At 41.8% G+C, this 21,253-nt stretch overlaps 1 protein-coding gene across 24 annotated transcripts in view; it reads right to left on the bottom strand.

The window, feature by feature from the left end:
- The window catches only part of GRIP1 (glutamate receptor interacting protein 1), a 726,295-nt gene that overhangs the window by 13,671 nt on the left and 691,371 nt on the right, over positions 1–21,253 (bottom strand). For 13 of the 24 annotated variants that reach the window (XM_035256174.3, XM_035256165.3, XM_035256169.3 and 10 more), the window contains 4 exons: positions 15,741–15,897; positions 14,185–14,296; positions 14,027–14,071; positions 8,742–8,975 (listed from right to left, as the gene is read on the bottom strand). In XM_035256174.3, the coding sequence (XP_035112065.1) occupies positions 8,742–8,975; positions 14,027–14,071; positions 14,185–14,296; positions 15,741–15,897 (548 nt within the window). The remainder of the gene's footprint in view (positions 1–8,741; positions 8,976–14,026; positions 14,072–14,184; positions 14,297–15,740; positions 15,898–21,253) is intronic. The other 11 variants (XM_078336115.1, XM_078336116.1, XM_035256177.3 and 8 more) reach the window with 1 other exon arrangement.

Genomic DNA, 21,253 nt, shown 5'->3' with positions numbered 1-21,253 from the left:
TAACTCTGACAATTTAAGTAATGTCAATTTTGAGGACAATTCTATACTACCTATTGTGCTGGAAGAAAAAAAGACAGAATACAGTCTTCCAAACTGGAAGCTTGCAGTTAAAAACCCCCGCTAGAAACTCAGGGGTTTTGAGAGGAATTGGGTCAGAAGGCAGCTGCTGCCCTCCTGCCTGGGGAGTCGCCTTGGCCAAGGAGAAAAAGGGACAGCTGCTCCAAACGCCACCTCCTGTTGCACTCTGGCAATAGTGTGGCACCCAGGGCTGGAAAAAAACAAGGGCTCAATAATTGAGAGAATGAGTAGCTGGGATTTTGGCTTTAAGTATAAGCAAGCCAGGGGCTACCCTGGTCCTTGAGGAGCTGAGTCCCAACCAAAAAAGTAGCACAGTTTTTAAGATCTGTGGCAGATTTAGGTGCTGCCTTTCTCATTCAACCCAGAGCACCTTCGCACATCTATCAGTTCACACAGTAACAAAGACGAAAGAGCTAGACCATTCTCCAAATTCTCCGGGAGATCAAACCAAGTTGCAAGCAGCCGGTTCTCGAGTTACTGCCAGCTCCATCACTGACCCTTTGCACTTATCCCAGCCAACACTAAGCTGGCCGGCTGCGGTGGAGTCCCTGTTGTGCTGCCTGGTCACAGCAACCCTCTTGACTCAGCCTGTTTTCTAGCTCCCAGATTGGCTCTGGCCTGGCCCTTCTCCAGCTTTTAACCTCTTTCCAATTACCTCTGCAACAGACTGACCTCCATTCCTCACAGGCCCATGTGGGCCTCCTTGACTCTGGAACCTCCTGCGGCTCGGGATGGGTGGCACACCCTCTACCTGTCCTCGGGGCCTATGGGACTAAAAGCCAGGTGCACTGTCATTCAGGAAGGATGACAAGTTGCAACTAACCAAATTCCCACTGCACTGAGTGCTAATCATCTTGATTCTATTTTCCTACTGTAGAGATTACTGATGCCTGACTTTACAAAGAGCCTGGGAAAGCAAAGAGTTCTGTATCCCATCTGAGAGAGAAAAAGAGGAGAAAGAGAGAGACATGTCCTGGGCTAGACTGTCATCAATTTAATCTTTTTTTATTGTTTTTGAGATGGAGTTTTGCTCCTGTTGCCCAGGCTGGACTGCAATGGTGTGATCTTGGCTCACTGCAACCTTCACCTCCTGGGTTCAAGTGATTCTCCTGCCTCAGCCTCCTGAGTAGCTGGGATTACAGGGGTTTACTACCATTCCCAGCTAATTTTGTATTTTTAGTAGAGATGGGGTTTCACCACGTTGGTCAGGCTGGTCTCGAACTCCTGACCCCAAGTGAGCCACCCACCTCAGCTTCCCAGGGTGCTGGGATTACAGGCCTGAAGCACCGCGCCTGGCCTTCAATTTAATCTTTACCTATAGCCCTGCCTGACAAGTCATATGGCAGAATAATAGTGGATAGGACTGTTCTTCAAAAACCTGGACATGAAGGAAATGGAGTCACCTTCAGAAAGTACACCGTTTGTAAGTGAACAACCTACAGATAATACAAAAACTTACAAGCTAGAAATAAATATATTTGATCACAACAGAGATGCGTAAGGATGTTGGGGAGGGATGAATGGTCCAGGCCAGAATCAGACTTAAGGGAAACTGAAGAGAGGTGGTGGTGAGTCCAGGACAGAAGCGCTAAGATGAATGATCAAACCTGAGAAATAAGGCATGCTAGCGAGCCTGCCACAGGGGCGTCTGAGTCTAGGGAATGGTGGTTCTCAGTTTCTCTTGCTCAGAGCTCAGACTCTGCAAAGGTGGATGGCAACTTGTAGAAAAGTGATAAGATGCAAATTGAGTTCTGTCTGGTAGAGATGCAAATTATTTTTCCCCTCAGAAAAGATAAACTCAAAGGCTTTGCTTTTATTTCCCTACAAGTCGTTGGGCAGCTTTGATTCCAACTTAGAAATCTTATTCCAAGTTTTTTTATCTCCTACTGACTGATACATACATACATACTATATGTATTATATATATACATACACACATATATATCATATATATATACACATATATATGTCACATATACATATATATATATACACATCCCACTAACTTTGTATTTATATATATATATATATGTAAGTTTCCTTATCCCTCTTTTTTTTCTTTTTTTGAGACAGGGTCTCACTCTGTTGCCCAGGCAGGAGTGCAGTGGTGAAGTCATGGCTCACTGCAGCCTTGACCTCTCATTCAAGTGATCCTCCCACCTCAGCCTCCTCAGCTGGGACCACAGGTGTGTGCCACCGCACTCCAGCCTGGGCAACAGAGCTGGACTTCATCCCCTCCCCCACAAAAAGAAAGATTATGCTTTTTACATTTAAAATGTATGCCTTAAGAGAATCCTAGAGAAAGGAAGCTAATGGAAATGATACATTTTGAGGATGATCAGGGATGGATGCCATTATTTATTCAAAACATACAAGCTAAACTCCAACCCTTGTTCCACAATTCTGTGTTCCCCTGACAATGCTCTGTTTGCTGTCCCTGGTTCTATAGGGAGAGAATATGCTGGTACTGAGAAGTGACTGGTCACTAGACACACATCCACTTCTCTTTGTGAATGGATTCTCATTCTGGTATACAGCCTTATCTCTGGTGGCTTTTGGCAGCCGTCTGGATCTTATTGAAGTCTGGGATGCTGAGGAAGCCTCATCATCTGAGTTTCTGACCCTGTAAGGCTGAGGCAAGATGGAATGATGGTGACTTTACCAGAAAAAAAAAGGTATCTTGTGAAGTCTCCCTCTTCTGATAACAAGTGACCCTGCTCCCTCTCTGGTAAGTGAGGAAACTGAGGCTCACGGAAGTGGCAGGGCTAATGTATAGCAGACTAGGTCTGCCTTAGCTTCTAGTGATTTTCACAGTACACAATTCTACACTAAGCTCCTTGGAGAAAGCTGAAGTCTGGCATGAGGACTCATTTGATCTTGAGAGCTGACTCCAAATATTTTGTGAAGAAATAGGCATGTGCAAGGATAAGATACATATTTCCATTTCCTACTTCCTCTGAGGGCTGAGCCTGTTCAGAGACAATATTGCAAAAGAAGCTGGTGTTACACACATTGAAAATGACACTTCTTCTAAGGAGCAAAACAACTTTATCATATCAAGCAGAGCAAAGCTCCCCTCTTGGAAAACTCAAAAATGTTCAAAATGCAAACTGAACTTGGCGGCGAGGGAAATGCTGATGGGGGCAAAAGCAGCTGTGAAAAATAAAGAGCTTACTTGTGAGTGACTGAAATGTCCAAGTGTCATGCTACCAGCAGCCACAATAAAAGCAGGTGACGGGAAATATTTTAAAAGCCTCTCTGTAAGAAAATAAAAATGGCTGCATACAATTAAGAAGTATAATTTTATTGAGAAGCATGAATGACAAAGCAAAAGGAAATGTCAATATGATTTTTTTTTAAGAGAGGGAGTCTTGCTCTGTCACCCAGGCTTGAGTGCACTGGCTCAATCACAGCTCACAGCAGCCTTGACCTTCCAGGCTCAAGTGATCCTCTTGCCTCAGCCTCTCGAGTACCTTAGACTACAGATGCAAGCCACTATGCCTGGCTAATTTTTTCATTTTTTGTAGAGATAAGGTCTTGCTACATTGCCCAGGCTGGCCTCTAACTCATGGGCTCAAGTGATCCTCTTGCATTGGCTTCCCATAGTACTAGGATTATAGGTGTGAGCCACTGTGCCCACCATCAATATGAATAAAAGTCCAAATGCTATGCAAGTGGAGGACTTTTTACTCCACAAAAAATCATTCTGCCTTAAGGTGTGCAAAGAAGTGAGGCTAGAACTCATTTCAGAAACAGATTAAGTGGACACCAAAGGATATTTAAGCTTCAGAAGGGAAAGAAGGATTATCAATGACCTGTAGCTTAGATCACAGGCCCCTTATCTGCAAAGAGAGAGAATCTGTGATAAGCTACATTACAAACCAGAATTCATCAGAAAGATAAAATGCAGAAGCTCCAGGGCCTTGGAGGCAGCCTCATTTCCTTTGTACCCTGCCACCCAGCTGTTGCCTATGATTTCACCTTCAGTTAGCAAAACCTAAGGGAGTGATTTTCAATCTCTATTCTGCAAAAGAATACATTGAAAAGGCTGCCAAAATGTAGATTCTTTGCCCACGCTCCCTGAAAATGTTGATGCGGTAAGTCTGGGTTGGGCTTCGGAACCCTCATTTTAACAAGCATCCCATGGATCATCAGGGGTTCATACCCCAAACTACTGTCTAAGGCTTTAACCTATTAATAAGTCTTGAAATCAGCTTAGTGAGATTAGCATTTGAAAAGAAACTGAAGAAAAGGCAGAAAAATGTCAGTGTATACTGTGCAATTTTTGGAGTCCTTCATATATGTGAACGTGGGTGTACATGTGTAGTGAATTGTGAGGTACAACATATTTCAGACTGTGCATCCCAGCTGACAGATTTGGAGGAGTGGCCTAAAAGGACATGAAGATCACTTCCCTGTGACCCCTTTATCGTTTTCTCCATCCCCACACTGAGTTCCAAATCACTCCGGCTCCACTTCTCTCTCATGTCTATAAAGTCAAAAAAGGACATAAGACTGTGTTTCTTCGCTCTCCAGTGTCAGGCATGACTACTGGCTTTTTGGCTTCAGGAATGAATTGTGGACAACTTGAAGGAAGGCTTGTCAAGTCCCCAGGGGAGCCTCAGATGCAACAGATGATGAGAAATGAGTGAAAACCATTTAGATTCTGACCTGGGGACCTTCTAAAGGTCTAGAGGAAGAGAAGTGGCAGGAAGGAATGGTCAGAAAATGAGGGGCAAACTCTGGAGAGTAGGTTGAGACCCAAGAAAGTGGAAGGTAAGCCAATGCATTATTCTTTCTGTATGGAGATGATGGGCCGGGCATGGTGGCTCATGCCTGTAATCCTAGCACTTTGGGAGGCAGAGGTGGGTGGGATAGTAACCCACCTGCAGAAACTGGAGTGTTTTTTAGCCTTTTTTTCCCCCAGCAATAGTACAGATCCTTGTCCATTATCTTGATCCAACTTACAGTGAAAATAATAAGGTTTTGCAGGTGCTGGTCTAGATATGAACAGGCCTACTACTTGTTCTCCTGCATACAGCCTAACCACGTGACAAACAGCCACCAGAAAGATAGTACCAGGAAAATAGCACCAAGCATGTTTAGCCCGGTGTGCTATTCATCTCTCCCGGCCTCTCCACTCTGGTCTTTTCAGCTCCTTGGGAATCCACTAGGTCCATTTGGAAAAGGCTACCAAAGAGGTTCAGGGGACTGAAAACCAGCTGTGGACTGTGGCTTGGGTTATTTTCAACTTGAGGAAGGCGTTTTTCTCATTTCCTAGATCCCTTCTCCATGCCACCACTGAAAAAGAGTGCCTTTTCCTAATGTTCACAAAAGGTTTAATACAGGAGAGTAGCACTGCAGGGGAGGATGCCCCATTCCTTTAACAAGTCATTGTGCCTTTTCATGACATCAGGTCGTCTTGGTGTACAAAAGACACCCACGTTCAAGATACATGCGCAATTGCCAGCCTTTGCTCTAAGTAGCTTTTGTAATGACCATTTCTCCTCTCTAGCACTTCAGACTTGGAGGGTGTGCCTGCTAACAAACATCCTGGATGGCCTAACAGAGTAAGGGAATTCCTTAAAACAGAACAGATACCCAAGATGTGAGCATAAACCACTCCAATAATTCCATAGTATCCAGCCACTGGCACCTCGACTACATCTTCACTTAACTAGGTCATTTTAGGGGCTTACAATGTCTGGGATGCCACTTATTTTTTACAGTCTTATTTTTTTGGGATCAATTCAGAAAAAAGTGAAGCTCCATGAGAAATGTACATATTGTCACCATTTAGAGGAAACGACAGAAGTGAAGGAAAAAAGAAGCATCCTACTGATGAGGTCAATTTGGCCCATGAGTGTCTATGATCTTAGGGTCTCACAATTTACACATTGCCACATAAATGTTCCAATGAGTCCATCCATGGCCACTCATATTGCCAATAAGTGAATAATACTTTTTTCTTTTTAACAAGATCTTTTTTTTTTTTTTTTTAGTAGAGCCACTTTAAACTTCAGCTGTAACAACACTTGCACATCCAATTCATTTCCATTATCTTTGCTAAATGCTTTCAGTGCTGGAGGGATGAGAAGACAAGTGTTTTGTATTCCTGGGCTATCAATAATCTTCTTCCTCTGAGGTGACTGTTTCACTCCAGAGGAAGAAATGACTCTATTTTATACTTGCTATTTGTCTATCCTGTGTAATTGAGGGCTGAGAATGAAAGGTATATAGCACTTGCTAGGCACTCAGTATGTGGTGATATGCATTCTCTTTGAGGGTGAAGGAAGGAGGGTTATCAGGCAGGCTCCTGCTTCACTGGGGAACAGAACTATACAGAAGAGGGGAAGGCAGTGTTCACAGGTACCCAAGAGAACTTGCAGGTGCCAGCCCTCTTCTTGGTACAGCAGACTTAGCACTGAATCTGTGGCTCCTGCAATTTAATCACCATTGGCATTCTTACAGCCTAATGGTGTGTGTCAATTAGTATGTGAGGATTTGTGACTTACCAATCAGACACATCAATTCAGGATGACTGGATAAACAAGCTAACTTATGGCATTGGTCCTAAACCTGGGTCATCATCCTAACATGTCAGAAATGTCTTTGCTTTCTCTCTTAGTCTAATTCCTCCTAACACACAAGTTTCCAATTCTAGGTTCTGGTCATGTTAGAACATTTGCATCCCCTCCAATGAACCACAGTCTTTTTTTTTTTTTATGAGATGGAGTTTCATTTTTGTGGCCCAGGCTGAAGTGCAATGGTGTGATCTCAGCTCACTGCAGCTTCTGCCTTCTGAGTTCAAGCAATTCTCCTGCCTCAGCCTTCCGAGTAGCTGGGATTCCAGGCATGTGCCACCACGCCTGGCTAATTTTGCATTTTTATTAGAGACGGGGTTTCTCCATGTTGGTCAGGCTGATCTTGAATTCCCAACCTCAGGTGATCCACCTGCCTCGGCCTCCCAAAGTGCTGAGATTATAGGCATGAGCCACCGCGCCCAGCCTACACCATAATCTTTGACACCCTTTTGCACTTGCTTTTTTCTGTGCTTGGAATGCCCGCCCATCCTCTACCTTCTTCTGCATAGTCAACACCTACTTCTAGGAAGCCTTTTCTGTCCCTCTGCATGGGTTAGGACCCACCCTCTGGACTCCAGGGCTGCCCAGGCTTGCCTCTGTCATTGGACTGATGCCATTATCTTCCCAGTTTCCCAGTCTCCTCACTAGACTCTGTACTCTCTGGGGATTTGTAATACATTCTTTGAGTGAATAAAGGCACAGGATAGGTATTAAATGAATGAAGGCATGAGTGGTGAAATAATGAACCCAGGATTGGAACACAAAGTTCAGAATCCAACTTCCCATATTATCCTTTCTTTCACAATATCCTTGTCAATTGCAAAACAAATAGCTAGGTTGTATAAGGTGGCTAGGGAAATTGAGGTCTTTAGAGGAAAAAAGCAAGTAGCTAGCCTACATTACCTCCTCTGAATCTGACATTTATTTGCTCTTCTGGATAAGATAACAAATAATCTACTAGACATTTGTTATCCAGAAGACAAGATTAATAACCACAAAATAGATTATTAAAATGTCTTGGTTCTCAAGAATGGCGGCATGAAATTGTTACCATTTTATACATCCTTATATATTAACAAAAAAAGCACTAACTCTAGAAAAGAAAACTAGATTTCCACTACTCTCCTTGGCCCAGGGTTCTGCAAATACTGTCACTACATATGCCTTGACTAATCCTGCCAGCAAATCTTGAATTCAGCTTTGTGTGCAAGAGTGGGTTTTCTTCCATGCAGCAAAGTGAGGCAACTATCCCAGTCAGAGACAGAACATAACCACGGCTTACCCTGTCCTGGCCCAAACCACCTAATACATCTTGGAGAGAATTCCATGTATACTGAACAACACAATCATCTACTATAAGACTGTAATGAAAGATTAAACCTCCCCACACGGAAGCTGAACCCCTTTTTATGAAACTATGAGTGTGCAACATTTAGAAAATCCTTTCCTCCTTCCAATGAGATTGGAATAATATACTAATTCATGTAAGCTCCATGTGACGTTGAAGCCTCACATTTTTGTAAGAGGATTCTGGCCATAAATACTTTTTTGTTTGTTTCTTTTTTGAGATAGAGTCTTGCTCTGTCACTGAGGCTGGAGTGCAGTGGTGCATCCTCAGCTCACTGCAACCTCTGCCTCCTGGGTTCAAGGGATTCTCCTGACTCAGCCTCCTGAGTAACTGGGATTACAGGCACCTGCCATCATGCCTGGCTAATTTTTGTATTTTTAGTAGAGACGGGGTTTCATCATGTTGGCCAGGCTGACCAACTCCTGACTTCAATTGATCCACTCACCTTGGCCTCCCAAAGTGCTGGGATTACAGGTGTGTGCTACCACATCTGGCCACCAGAAATACATTTTTGATAAATACATTGCTTGAAAGCCAATTTTCCCTACTTTCCAGGATAACCTCCCAGGGATGGTATTTTGAGAACAAAGTCTCTGAGGATCTGCCTTTAAGCTTCTTTGCATTCCTGAGCCCATAGGAGGCTACCATTGCCATCCTTACAACCCGGCATACATGCTATGCAGAATGGCTGCTAAATTTGACCCTAGGGAAAGAAGAGAAAGCTTACTCACCTTATGCAGCTCCACAGGAGTTGGGGACATGATCTCTTTTATTTCTTGTTTCATTTTTCTCAGGGTTACTGACTTCCTACCCACATCTGAGGGCAGGGTGTTGCTCCGAGTTGTTTGGCTGTAGTGTGGCCGTGAGCTGCTGCGCTCCTGGAAGCTGGCCTGTCGCCCCAGCTGATTGCGAGGTGTTGGAGCCTCATGATTCAAACTCATCGTGCTCCCCGACATGATTGTTGCCTGTGGCATTGACAATTTTTAAAAACGATTAAGCCATGGACTAAGGAAAGGGTTCGGTGCTGAACAGTAAATACAATTCTCCTTCTGCAAGGTCAAAATACAGTCTCTTCAGGGCATAACCTAAGGCTGGAGAATGGATGTACTAATTGAACTATGAAAGTCTGGAAAATGCTTTGCAAGTGACATTTATGATGCACATCTCAAATCCAATTCAAGTACTTAAGCCGTTGAGTTTATTTAATCAAATACCACCCCTGGCAGTTTTGAGGCAAATTGAAACGCTCTAACATTTGCTTACTACAAACTACATTTTAAGCATTAACTTTCCACTGAGTGGGCTCGAACAGATGGGATTCATCAGGCCACCTTGAATACATCTAACAGAAAGGAACTAAGAGCTTTTCAATGGGGACCAGGCTGCCTGTGCTTACAATGCTGCCTCTGTTTCCAACTGCAGCTAACAATGGGCAAGAGGTTCTTCCCAAGCTTCCTGTCTAGCGTTGTAAATTGCCTTTCCTTTGGCCAAGTGGCCTGTCCCCAAAGTTTGTAGACCAGCTAAGTCCCCATATTATTTGGTACAGATAAGTGTTTCTTAGAAATGCTCTTTACATAAGATCTTCAGAGAAACTAAAAATAATCATTTATTATGTTATTATATTCAACTTTTTGCTCACAAGCAGTAGGACTCGGATTGGATGTTACCACTGCATGGGAAAGTTTGCTCAGTTTCAAATATGTTCTTCCCTGAATAATTCACAAGCAATGACAAGATTAGATACCAAAGATGAATGAGGCTCAGAAATTAAAAAAAAAAGGATTTGAAACCAATATCAAGTAGTGGATACTAATTTCTCATGGTTGGAGAATGATAAAATTCTGAAAAGATGCCTGTAGCCAGCTCTGTACTCCTGGATATAAGGGTATATAAAGGTGAACTAGCATTGGTAAATCTGCCTGAAACCATGGGGACAGAAAACAAGTTCCATTTGTCATGTGACTATCATATAATTTAGTTGTCTATATTAATACTGATGCTAAAAGTAAGGGAGGCTTAACTTATTGAGTCTTTTGAACGTAGTCACTCATTTAAGCCTCACAACAACTCTATGGAGTAGGCATTCTTACTTCTTTCTATTTATCTATCTATTTATTTATTTATTTAATTTTCTTTTTTTGAGACAGAGCCTCACTCTGTCACCCAGGGGTGCAGTGGTGTGACCTTGGCTCACTGCAACCTCCGCCTTCTTTGTTCAAGCAATTCTTGTGCCACAGCCTCCCAAGTAGCTGAGACTACAGGTATGTAGCACCATGCTTGGCTAATTTTTGTATTTTTAGTAGAGATGGGATTTTACCAAGTTGGCCAGGCTGGTCTGAAACTCCTGACTTCAAGTGATCCACCCCACTTGGCCTCCCAAAGTGCTGGGATTACAGGTGTGAGTCACCACGCCTGGCCATTCCTCTCAACTTAGAGGTGAGGAGCTGAGCCACAAAGAGGCTGACTCACCTAAGGTCACATAGGTAGTAAATGAACCGAGGGCACTTTATAAAATTATTGATAATGAGGGAATACTGCAAAGTGAGTAGAGTTTTTATTTGTCATGTCTTTAAGATTTCATAATTCTCAAATTCACCTGGTGTTCAGCTATACCCACACTACTAAGAAGATCTTTGAATAACAGCCAAGTGTTGGCACACATGTAGATATACCTAACAACTCTGTTGAAAAAGACATGAAACAAGTATCTTGACTAGATCAGTTATCTCATTGATAATACTGAAACATAAAATTATAACTGTGAAAAGACTTGTTGATCACTGCACATTAACACGTGCTAATATCATTTAATACGTAAGTAACCCTATACAGTAGATAATAAAATTGCCATACATCTTCATCTCAGTTAAGAGAAGAGATGCGTGGACAAGTTAAGCAACTTGCCCGAGAGCCTGAACACGGAGCCCTAGCACGCTGACTCCAGAACTCTTGTTCTTCACCGCTTGGTGCTTCTCAGTCAAGTATTAGGTTGAACCATATAAAACTTCCTTTTTAGTAGGTAGAATGATACCTACCATTTAAAAAGAAGTGTGGGTTATCTATATTACAGCTTATTTCAGATAAATACCCTTTTAAGTTGATTGAAATCTTTCTTTACTGGCTTCATTGGTATCATGGGACATTCATTATTTTATGGCACTTACTCATGTATATCATTTCTATGTTTATTTTATTATTATTTTTTTGAGATAGAGTTTCACTCTGTCATCAGGCTGGAGTGCAGTGGCTCAATCTCGGCTCACTGCAACCTCTACCTCCTGGATTCAAGTGATTCTCCTGCCTCAGCCTCCCGAGTGACTGGGATCACAGGCACCCATCACCATGCCCAGCTAATTTTTGTATTTTTAGTGGAGATGAGATTTCACCATGTTGGCCAGGCTGGTTTCAAACTGGCTGGTCTTGAACTCCTGACCTCAAGTGATTTGCTCATCTCAGCTTCCCAAAGTGCTAGGATTACAGGCATGAGCCACTGCGCCCGGCCCATTTCTATGTTTAATCTAAAGTAACTGATAGCACTTAGTTGTTGTTTTCTTGCCATGGTGACCATCCACTTATTATTTTTACCTACTAAGACTAGTTGTTTGCTTTGTTAACATCCATTTTTAAATATTCATTTTTCATGAGAATGACAGGACACATATTGGAAGTAAAACACTTAATCACTACATCTGGGAGACCACAGTTTTGCTTTGATGAGTCTTAGCTGCCATTGAAGAAATTACAAATTGATTTAGAAAAGGTTCTCATGGAAGAAATGAGATGCTATCCTTAATTCTTTGGTTCACATCTTCAAGTAAGTAGGTGAATGTACAGCAATAAGTTTGATTGCTTTGTTTAAATGAACTTTAGGTAGCATCTAAGGAGGAACATAAAAGCTAAAACACAAATATAAAAACTAAAATAAAAAGCTAAAAAACTATTTTTAATTACCTAAGATTTGCTTTGGTCTCAAGAGTATGTGTTACCTGTTTTCACTTGCCACAATTCATAACTGTATATTATCCCTAAGGCAACCTAGAGTTCTCTATGTGACATTTAAATCTTCTTCCTATATTATGCTAAACAAAAAATAGTTAAAGCAGTGTTCATTAATCAAGAAAGGGTAAAAATACTAATAGTTAACTTTTATTGAATACTTATTGAACACTTAAGTGCCACATAATTACTAGCTCATTATAATTCCCACATTTTATAGAAGAAATATCTGATCAGAGAGGTTAAAAACTTGTCCAAGACTCATTCAAATTTTTCTCCTTTGTTAAAGCTATACATTTTTTCAGTGTTAAAGTTGAATCTAAATTATTACTAGCAATAGGGAAAATGATTAGTAAATTAATTTTCATTTGCATTTCAATTGTAATCATCTTTCATCTTAGCTAACTGTCTACATTTATTAGTATTATAATGTGCTTTAACTTTTAATGCTGGATGTAAAATTAACGGGCAAGAATCTAGCTCCAATATTTTTTTTGTATAATAGCATTTCCAATCAAGGGAATGGAATTCACTTAAATCAAAAACGAATATTCTTTGTGATAAAAGTGTAAATATGACTCTATGACTTTGCCAGTCATTCATCCTAGTTAAGGATTTAATTTCCCTTTGGCTTATAAATTCAACTTATTTGCTTTCTGCATAATAATGTCAAGGGCCACACCTGTCTGGAGCTATGTTGGAGCAAACTCACAGGCTGTGGCAACATAACTTCTATTCTTGCTGATGGATAACTCAATTTCTGGATGAAAACAGAACTCCACTGTATTACTTTTTACATCATTTTCTTTTTGCCTAATGTAAAATAAGCCATTAGAAGAATAGCTTTTCTTCAGAAGAGAAGTATTAAATTGCACAATGAAAAAGCTGGATGAGCCAAAACATGCTTCCAAAAGCAGAGCTATGTTCAAGAATTGTGAATTGTGCTCGTTATTCAGTTTGGGCCACTTTTCTTCATCATTCTACATGCAGAAGGTGGTACAGGTTTAAATAAGCCAGCTGATACTTATGCATTCTGCTCTTTTTGAAAGTTGTATAAAAAGGAATCATTGCAACATCTTACTTCGTTTAGATTTTATAGGATTATCCATGTCCAGGACCTTTAATTATGCTCTGAAGCTGCAATTCATGCCAGGTAATACTATGATGTCTACAAGTTCAAACTAATATTTTTCTTGATAATTCTCTGCAGATTCACAAACATTAGAATCACATAAAATATCCACACATGCAATTGAGAAGCAAAATAATATAAAGATGAATAATCATTTTAGAATTGCAAGAGTTTCACCCCATTATGCCATTCACATTCCTTATGGTGACTTGGGAACCTCATATGGCATCAAAATAAAAATGAGACTTTTGCCACTTTATTTTTTACAGCTCAGAAAATTTAAAAGAACATAAAAGGAAATAGTCCAGGACTTCCCAGACTAAAGTGTGAATACCATCAGCAAATTCATGGCTTTGATTAAAGAACTCACCAGGAGTTCAGCTATTACACTCCATCGCATTCTTCCTTGAATTTACACTCAGTTAACATGGATGGAATCAGGATTTTCAATTAACAGCAAAGTACTATGTAATATTTTTGCTGCTTATCAAACAGACTGGCCTTTTTCAGCAGCTGCATTGTCATCTACTTTAAGGACAAAACAAAGTAAAATAGAATTTCCTTTTATGTTCCTCTTAACGATCAAATTAATTTCTATACCAGGTACAAATGAAAACATGCCAAATAAACCTTTCTAAAGCAACTAAGAGAATGGGATGCGCCACTGCTGGGAGACTTAGCTCGCTTTTTAGCGAACTGGTGGGAAACAGAGACAGTCAGGGATAGCAGGGAGCAATGGCAGAAGCCACAAGTCAGTAAGCTCAAGGGGTGGAGATGGGGAAATAAATACTTTTGACTGCATTGTATAAAATCAAATTGCTGTCCAGAAGGCAAAAGGGTAGGGAAGGCAGCTTCACAAGCAAAAATATAAACATAAAGGGTAGCTACCAAGAGAGTCATGTTTCTCAAAGACACACGCCTGTCAGCTTTCTCCTGTGGAAAGGGGTTAAAGCTTTTAAATGAACTGGTGTGAGAAATGCAAACTTAAAAGGACCGAAAAAAATGAATGTAGAAACAATAAAAGTAAGTAGCAGGACCAAGGCTACCTCCAGTTCTCTCAGAATTCCTGACTGTCCGCAGGTTTCCAAATCTTCCAGCGCTTGAGACCAGAAGTTCTCCTCTTGTTCTGTCTCTGCACTATCAGCAGCCCCTGCAAAACTGTTGTGAAGAAACACAGACCAGCTTAGGAACTTGCTAGACATATGTGTATGGTATCCAGAATCTCTCTCCTTCACCTCACACAAAATATAGAAAGACAGTCATTTTGGATCTGGCTTTCTTCCATCTGTGTCCTCCAAGTACATGAGCTTCAGCAGAGGGACGCTTTAGGAAATGTACTGTTGTGAAGATGGAAAGGCTGGTCCGTGGTCTTACTACTGGATTTCAGACTATTTGTGGCTGCTGCTAAATAGGCTGTAGCCACATGGCCCTATTGAAATGGGATGGAACGTCAGGAATGTATTTTAGCTGCTATATCTACAAGGAAAGAGAAACCAAATTTATCTCGAAGAGGGAAACATGTTTTCCCCACTTATAAATAAACCAAATGATATCACGTTTTATAAATTTCCTTAAAACGTTTTGGTAATAAACAAAATAGTAAAATATATTTTGCTGAAAAGATAGATCCATGATATATGTTTAAAAAAAATGTAACTTAATGTGAAACTAACTTTTAAAAGAAAGGAAAGGAGCCAGATGGGGTGGCTCATGCCTGTAATCCCAGCACTTTGGGAGGCCTAGGTGGGCAGACAACTTGAAGAAGGGAGTTTGAGACCAGACTGGCCAACATGGTAAAACCCCATCTCTATTAAAAATACAAAAATTAGCCAGGTGTGGTGGCAGGCACCTGTAATCCCAGCTACTGGGGGCGGGGATGATAAGGGGGGAGAATCACTTGAACCTGGTATGCACAGGTGGCAGTGAGCTGAGATCACACCAATGAACTGTAGCTTGGGTGACAGAGTGAGACCCAGTCTCAAAAAAAAAAAAAAAAAAAAAAAGGCCTGGTGCGGTGGCTTATGCCTGCAACCCCAGCACTTTGGGAGGCCAAGGAGGGTGGATCATGAAGTCAGGAGTTCGAGATCCGCCTGGCCAATGTGAAACCCCATCTCTACTAAAAATACAAAAATTAGCCAGGTATGGTAGTGCATGCCTGTAATCCCAGCTACTTGGGAGGCTGAGGCAAGAGAATCGCTTGAACCTGGGAGGTGGAGGTTGCAGTGAGTCAAGATCGTGCCATCGCACTCCAACCTGGGCAGCAGAGTGAGAATCTGTCTCAAAAAATAATAAAATAAAATAAAGGGGAGGGACCTACTTCTCATAAGGGAGTATGAAGTTTAGAGAAGCAGCTTTTCCCCAGGTGCTACTACTGTTTTTGTTAGGGGAAACTGACCCCTTGCCCTGTTGTGGTGTGGTGGTGCCCAGGCTGCCACTGATCAGGCAGCTTTTAGAATTCTGCCACATGGCCAGCATGGATGATTATGGTGGCTTTAAGAAGCTCATACTAACAATATGTGCCACTGGAAGTACAGAAGTTCAAATCTTGCTCACATGACCATGAAGTTGTCTTGGATGAGGCAGCATTGGTTGAAAATCTTACCCACTGGCTGTGGACCGGTCCCAGTCTTCATTACTCAGCCCCACATCTGGGTAAGTCTGGCTTCGAGGCTTAGTTACCGGGGACAAGCTGCCTCTTTGTTTTGGACTCCTCCAGTCATACGTGTTGAAATTGTATCCTGAGGCCTGAAAACTAGTGCCTAAAACATAAACAAGGTGTTAGCACTGGGCCCAAAGATGACTTAGTTCATTGAGAAATGACATCGTTAACCAGTAGAGGACTGGAATAGCAACAGCAATGATAATGACAATAGTGAACACAGTGTGCTCACTGTGCACCAAGGACTTCATTTGTATCACTTTTCTTCTTCAGAGCCATGTTTGGAGGTAGGTACTATTATTATTTGCATTTAAAACACTGAAGGCTTAGAACAGTGGTTTTAAGTACCTAAGGCTACTTGCAAACTTTCTTGAGAGTTCAAGTCATAATGTTAGGAGAATTGGTTTTCAGATCCTAAAGTTCTAGATGCAATTCTTCCCAAAACTGGCTTAGCTGAGACCTGCCAGTTAGTTCTCCCTTCTCACTTCCTCTTTCACAACTGTACTCCTGCCACTTTACAAACGAAAGACATATTTCTCGTCCATTTCAAATCATTTTGAGATGGAGTCTTGCTCTGTCACCCAGGCTGGGGTGCAGTGGTGCGACCTCAGCTCACCGCAACTTCCACCTCATGGGTTCAAACGATTCTCCTACCTCAGTCTCCCAAGTAGCTAGGATTACAAGCATGCACCACCACACCCAGCTAATTTGTGTATTTTTAGTAAAGACAGGGTTTCACCATGTTGGCCAGGGTGGTCTCGAACTCCTGACCTCAGGTAATCCACCTTCCTTGGGCTCCTAGAGTACTATGATTACAGGCGTGAGCCATCGGGCTGGCCCCATTTCAAAGCTTTGAAAGTGCTTGGGCCCTGGGATATAAACTCCCAGCTGCCAAATCAAGGGATAATTTGAAAAAGGCTTGTTTCTATGATGAGGTCTGTAGGGAGCAAGGCTTTATTTCAACCAGGCACAAACTTCATGGCAAGGCTTTCACCCCTCTCTCTCATCCATCTATCACTCTGTCTTAGAGAATTCAGAAGGGCAATGGATGTCAGGAATAAGGAGCCTGCTGTGTTTATTGTTTATTTGAACTGCAAAATGCTGACTTTTTTTCTGCTATGAAGTTACCTCTGATTAACCTGACAGGTGAGACAGTGAGGAATGGCTTCGGCAATTAGGTTGTATAATGGACACCTCCCACAAATTTGAGTTGAAGCTGTAGTTCCAAGATTTTGACAGAAATATTTTTAAAGCATATTTACAACAAACTTGAAATTATACTCTTTGCAAGTATTTACATTTTGTGAGAAAAATATTTAGACAACAACTTTTAGCAGGCGATGGGGTATAAAGTTCTTGAAAATTATTTTAGGGGTTCAAGTGGGAGAGCAGGGGCTCGACTGCAGGTAACTTGTGCTCTAATCATCACATACGCCTTCATCTGCTACTTCAGATTGTGACGTGTGTGTGCATGTGTATTTACATGAATGCACTGGGTTGCAATATGATATGGGTTTCTTACTGTGCTTAAATCATTTAATAAGCAAACAGACCTGGACCTGTGTTTTCAGGTACAGTTAAATGGCCTGATCGCATAAGATGATTCTGTCTCCATGATATCCCTGCTTCCTCTTCCCCATTCACATTCTCTCCACCTGTTGTTGGAGCCTCTAATGCCATTTTTGCTACTAGTTTAAAGCCCAAGGAAAGCAGGATGTCTGAAGGATAATACTCTCTGATCAAAGGATTTGATCTCAAGAACCCAGGGCAATGCATATGACCACATGATGGAAATACTCTAGGAACCTTCTATTTTAGGATACCAAGGATTAGATAATCCTGGAGCAGAGGAAATATTTATAGTTCAATATCTCATTCTCTCTCTTTTTCCCAGATAACTGCAGAAGTGTGGTTAGCCATCTGGGAAGAAGTCTCGTGTGATGAATGCAGTTTTCTGTCAGAAGTGTTGACTTAAGGAAACACGTGTGTGTCTTCTTTTGAAGGGGGACTAAGTAGCAGTGAATTCCAGCCTGGCTGCCTCTGATGGACTAACCATTTTCTCCTTCTGAACCAACCAAACCAACCCCAAATACATGGAGTCTCAGTTTTTATGATATGAGTTTGGAGAAGCTTGTACTTCATTGTCCTTAATTGGTTTCAACCTTCAACCTTTCTGAAAGTCAAATGCTAATTGATGGTGCCCTCCTGGAGTATCCTTTTCTGATAAGCATCAACCCGGATGACCACTGAGTTCCCTGGTGAAATTTCAGCTTTGTAGACTGACTTGCTTTCCAACTGTTATTGGAATAATAAGTAGTTCTTGGAGACTTAGGCAAGAGCACAAGAATGGGCTTGAGCAGATGTGCACCACCATCAGTAGGAAACTGCTAACTCTGAAAGGCATGTGTATCACTAATAAGAATGCCTTGTCTTAAAAAGCACTATTAAATGATTATTGCATTACAACAAAGCAGAGAAAGAAAAGGGATAGGATTCAAATCTCTTTGGATGAGAAAGTCAGAAAACCTGATCTCAGCTCTTCCTTAGTCCATGCTGTGCTAACCAAGATATTAAAGGAAGAAAAGTTGACCAGGCACAGTGGCTCACGCCTAGTACTTTGGGAGGCTGAGGCAGGCAGATCGCTTGAGCTTAGGAGTTCAAGATCAGCCTGGGCAATCAGCCGACTCTACAAAAAAAAAAGACACCCCAGAATTCCCCCCAAATTAGGTGGGCATGGTGGTGCATACCAGCTACTTGGGGGGCTGAGGTAGGAGGATTGCCTAAGTCTGGTTGTTGAAGCTGCAGTGAGCCAAGATTGCACAACTGCCCTCCAGCCTGGGTGACAAAGTTAGATCCTGTCACAAAAAAGGAAAAGTAACTGGGCATGGTTATGCATGCCTGTAATATCAGCTACTTGAGAGGCTGAGATAAGAGGATCCCTTGAGCCCAGGAGTTCAAACATAGCAAGACCCTGTCTCAAAAATAAATAAATAAATAAATAAAACTTAATAAAAGTCAAGTAAGAAAAGACCAAGATTCAAATCCTAGCTCAGCCACTTTCTCGCTTCACATCCCTGCAAATTAATCTCAGTGTAAACTGGGGATAACAACAGGTACTTTGCCAGGTTGACAGAATTAAGAATGAACGCACACCTTATGAAAGTTTCTAGAACACAATGAGGTTTTAATGCACCCAGATGCCCACTGTTACTGTTTACTAAACCCTTCAACCTCTCAAGATCTCAGTTTCCTTATCTTTAAAGCAGGGAGACAAGGAAAAGAGATAAGTCTCAGCATTACTAAGGCAGTAAACATTTGGGTGTCTAAGCATCAGAAACTAAAATGCAAAGACAAAATAAAACTGGTTCCTGTCCTCAGAAACGGCATTATTTGGAATATGTATGGGAGAAGGAGAAGACAGAGGCATAGAAAGGGAGTTCCAGTAGCATGTGAGAGTGTCATCCTTCTAGTCTAGGTACACTCGTATGGAAGGACAGAGACTGGTTTGGGGACTGGAACATGGGTCATGAAGGGTGCCAAAGGAAAAATGACATGTAAGCTTGGATTAGATAACAAGTCAGTATTTACTAGTCAGAACTGTTGGGTAAGACAGTGCATGGTGGGCACGGTGGCTCATGCCTGTAATCCCAGAACTTCGGGAGCCTGAGGCAGGTGAACCACTTGAGGCCAGGAGTTAGAGACAAGCCTGGCCAATATGGCGAAACCCCGTCTCTAACTAAAAATACAAAAATTACCTGGGTGTTGTGATGCATGCCCGTTGTCCCAGCTACTCTGGAGGCTGAGGCAGGAGAATCTCTTGAACCCGAGAGGCAGAGGTTGCAGTGAGCCAAGGTCATGCCACTGCACTCCAGCCGGGGTGACAGAGTGAGACTGTCTCAAAAACAATAAAATGTGTTGGCTAAGCAGAAGGGAGCCTGGTAAAGGTACAGTCAGGGTAAACAGGACCTTGATTCTATTATGGGTCTCTGTTCTGCTCCTAAGGAGGGAAAAGTATTCCACGAATATTCTGGGCCCTCTTACCATGTGTACTTATTCCTCCCCATAGGAGGAATGTGATTTACCTAACTGGTGAGTTTTGGAAAAGAACACTGGGCATGTCATTCAGCCCCTTCCTGGCTTTCTCCAGACTCTTCCTCTCCCATTGCTGCTGTGCTGTGTGATCAACAAGCCTGGGTCACAGTCTTGGGGCTCCCTGAGCTTGATGGAGGCAAGGAAGGGCGTGACTGGACAGTTAGATAACTATGGCAGACTACCAATTGCTCATCAGAACATTCTCCTCTTCATCCTTAGTACTAGAATACCAGTTTCAGAGTGAGCAGATTATTGCTCAGACTAAAACTACACTTCTTAGCATCTCTCAAAGCTAGATACAACTTTGTGAAATGTTCTGGCCAATGACATGGCTAAAGGGGATTTCTCAGAAGGCTCCTTACAACCTTTGTTACTGCTGTCTGGAAGGCAGTCTGAAATTGCTGGAGCCCCAGTAACTGTCTTGGACTATGAGGCGACCTTAAGGATGGAAGTCAAGGGCTAAGCATAATAGAGCAGATATATTTAGAAGCATGGGCCTCTGATGACACTGTGGAGTTACATACCAGCTCGAAGTACCTGCTTCTTTATAATTTAAGTCAATGTATTGTTAGAGTTTTCCGTTCTCTTCAGCTGAACCTAAATGCACTGACTGGTAATCAGTTCGGGTATGGTTTGCTCTGTAACTCTGATTTATGTCTCATTTAAATTTCAATGTCTAGGCTTGGATTAAGGCTAGGAAAATAATTATTCTGATTCTGACTGCAGGGCCAATCAGAATATTATTTGCCAGCTTTTTCTAGCAAAAAATAAAATGCTGATATTTTAATCCATAGCTGACTCTTATTTCTATTTCTCAATGGACTTGAAACTGATGAAGGGGTCAATTAACATATTAATTATTATTTATCTATTTATTTTGAGACAGAGTCTCACTCTGTTGCCTAGGCTGGAGTGCAGTGGCATGACCTTGGCTCACTGTAACCTCTGCTTCTAAGGTTCAAGCAATTCTCCTTCCTTAGCTTCCGAAGTAGCTGGGACTACAGGCATGCACTATCATGTCAGGATAATTTTTGTATTTTTAGTAGAGACAGGGTTTCACCATGTTGGCCAGGCTGGTCTTGAACTCCTACTGATCGCCTGCCTAGGCCTCCCAAAGTGCAGAGATTACAGGTGTGAGCCAGCGTGTCTGGCCTCGTTTGGTTTAGAATTGGCAACTTTTTCTTTTCCCATCTTTATTTCTATTGCATCTGGATTTCCATGTGGTCTCACATGTTGTATCATAATGTGAGGTGTAAAATTTAGTCCAGATTCCTTTCACTGATATTAATGTTTAGTTTTATTTGTCTGCATGATGGCAAATAGGTCTTCACAAAAAATAAGTCTTCATTTGCACAAATGGAAAA

This window comes from Callithrix jacchus, chromosome 9 (genome assembly GCF_049354715.1).
Source record: "Callithrix jacchus isolate 240 chromosome 9, calJac240_pri, whole genome shotgun sequence".
Classification (NCBI taxonomy): domain Eukaryota; kingdom Metazoa; phylum Chordata; class Mammalia; order Primates; family Cebidae; genus Callithrix; species Callithrix jacchus.
The sequence above is the reverse complement of the archived record's forward strand: the minus strand, read 5'-3'. Positions and strand labels throughout refer to the sequence as shown.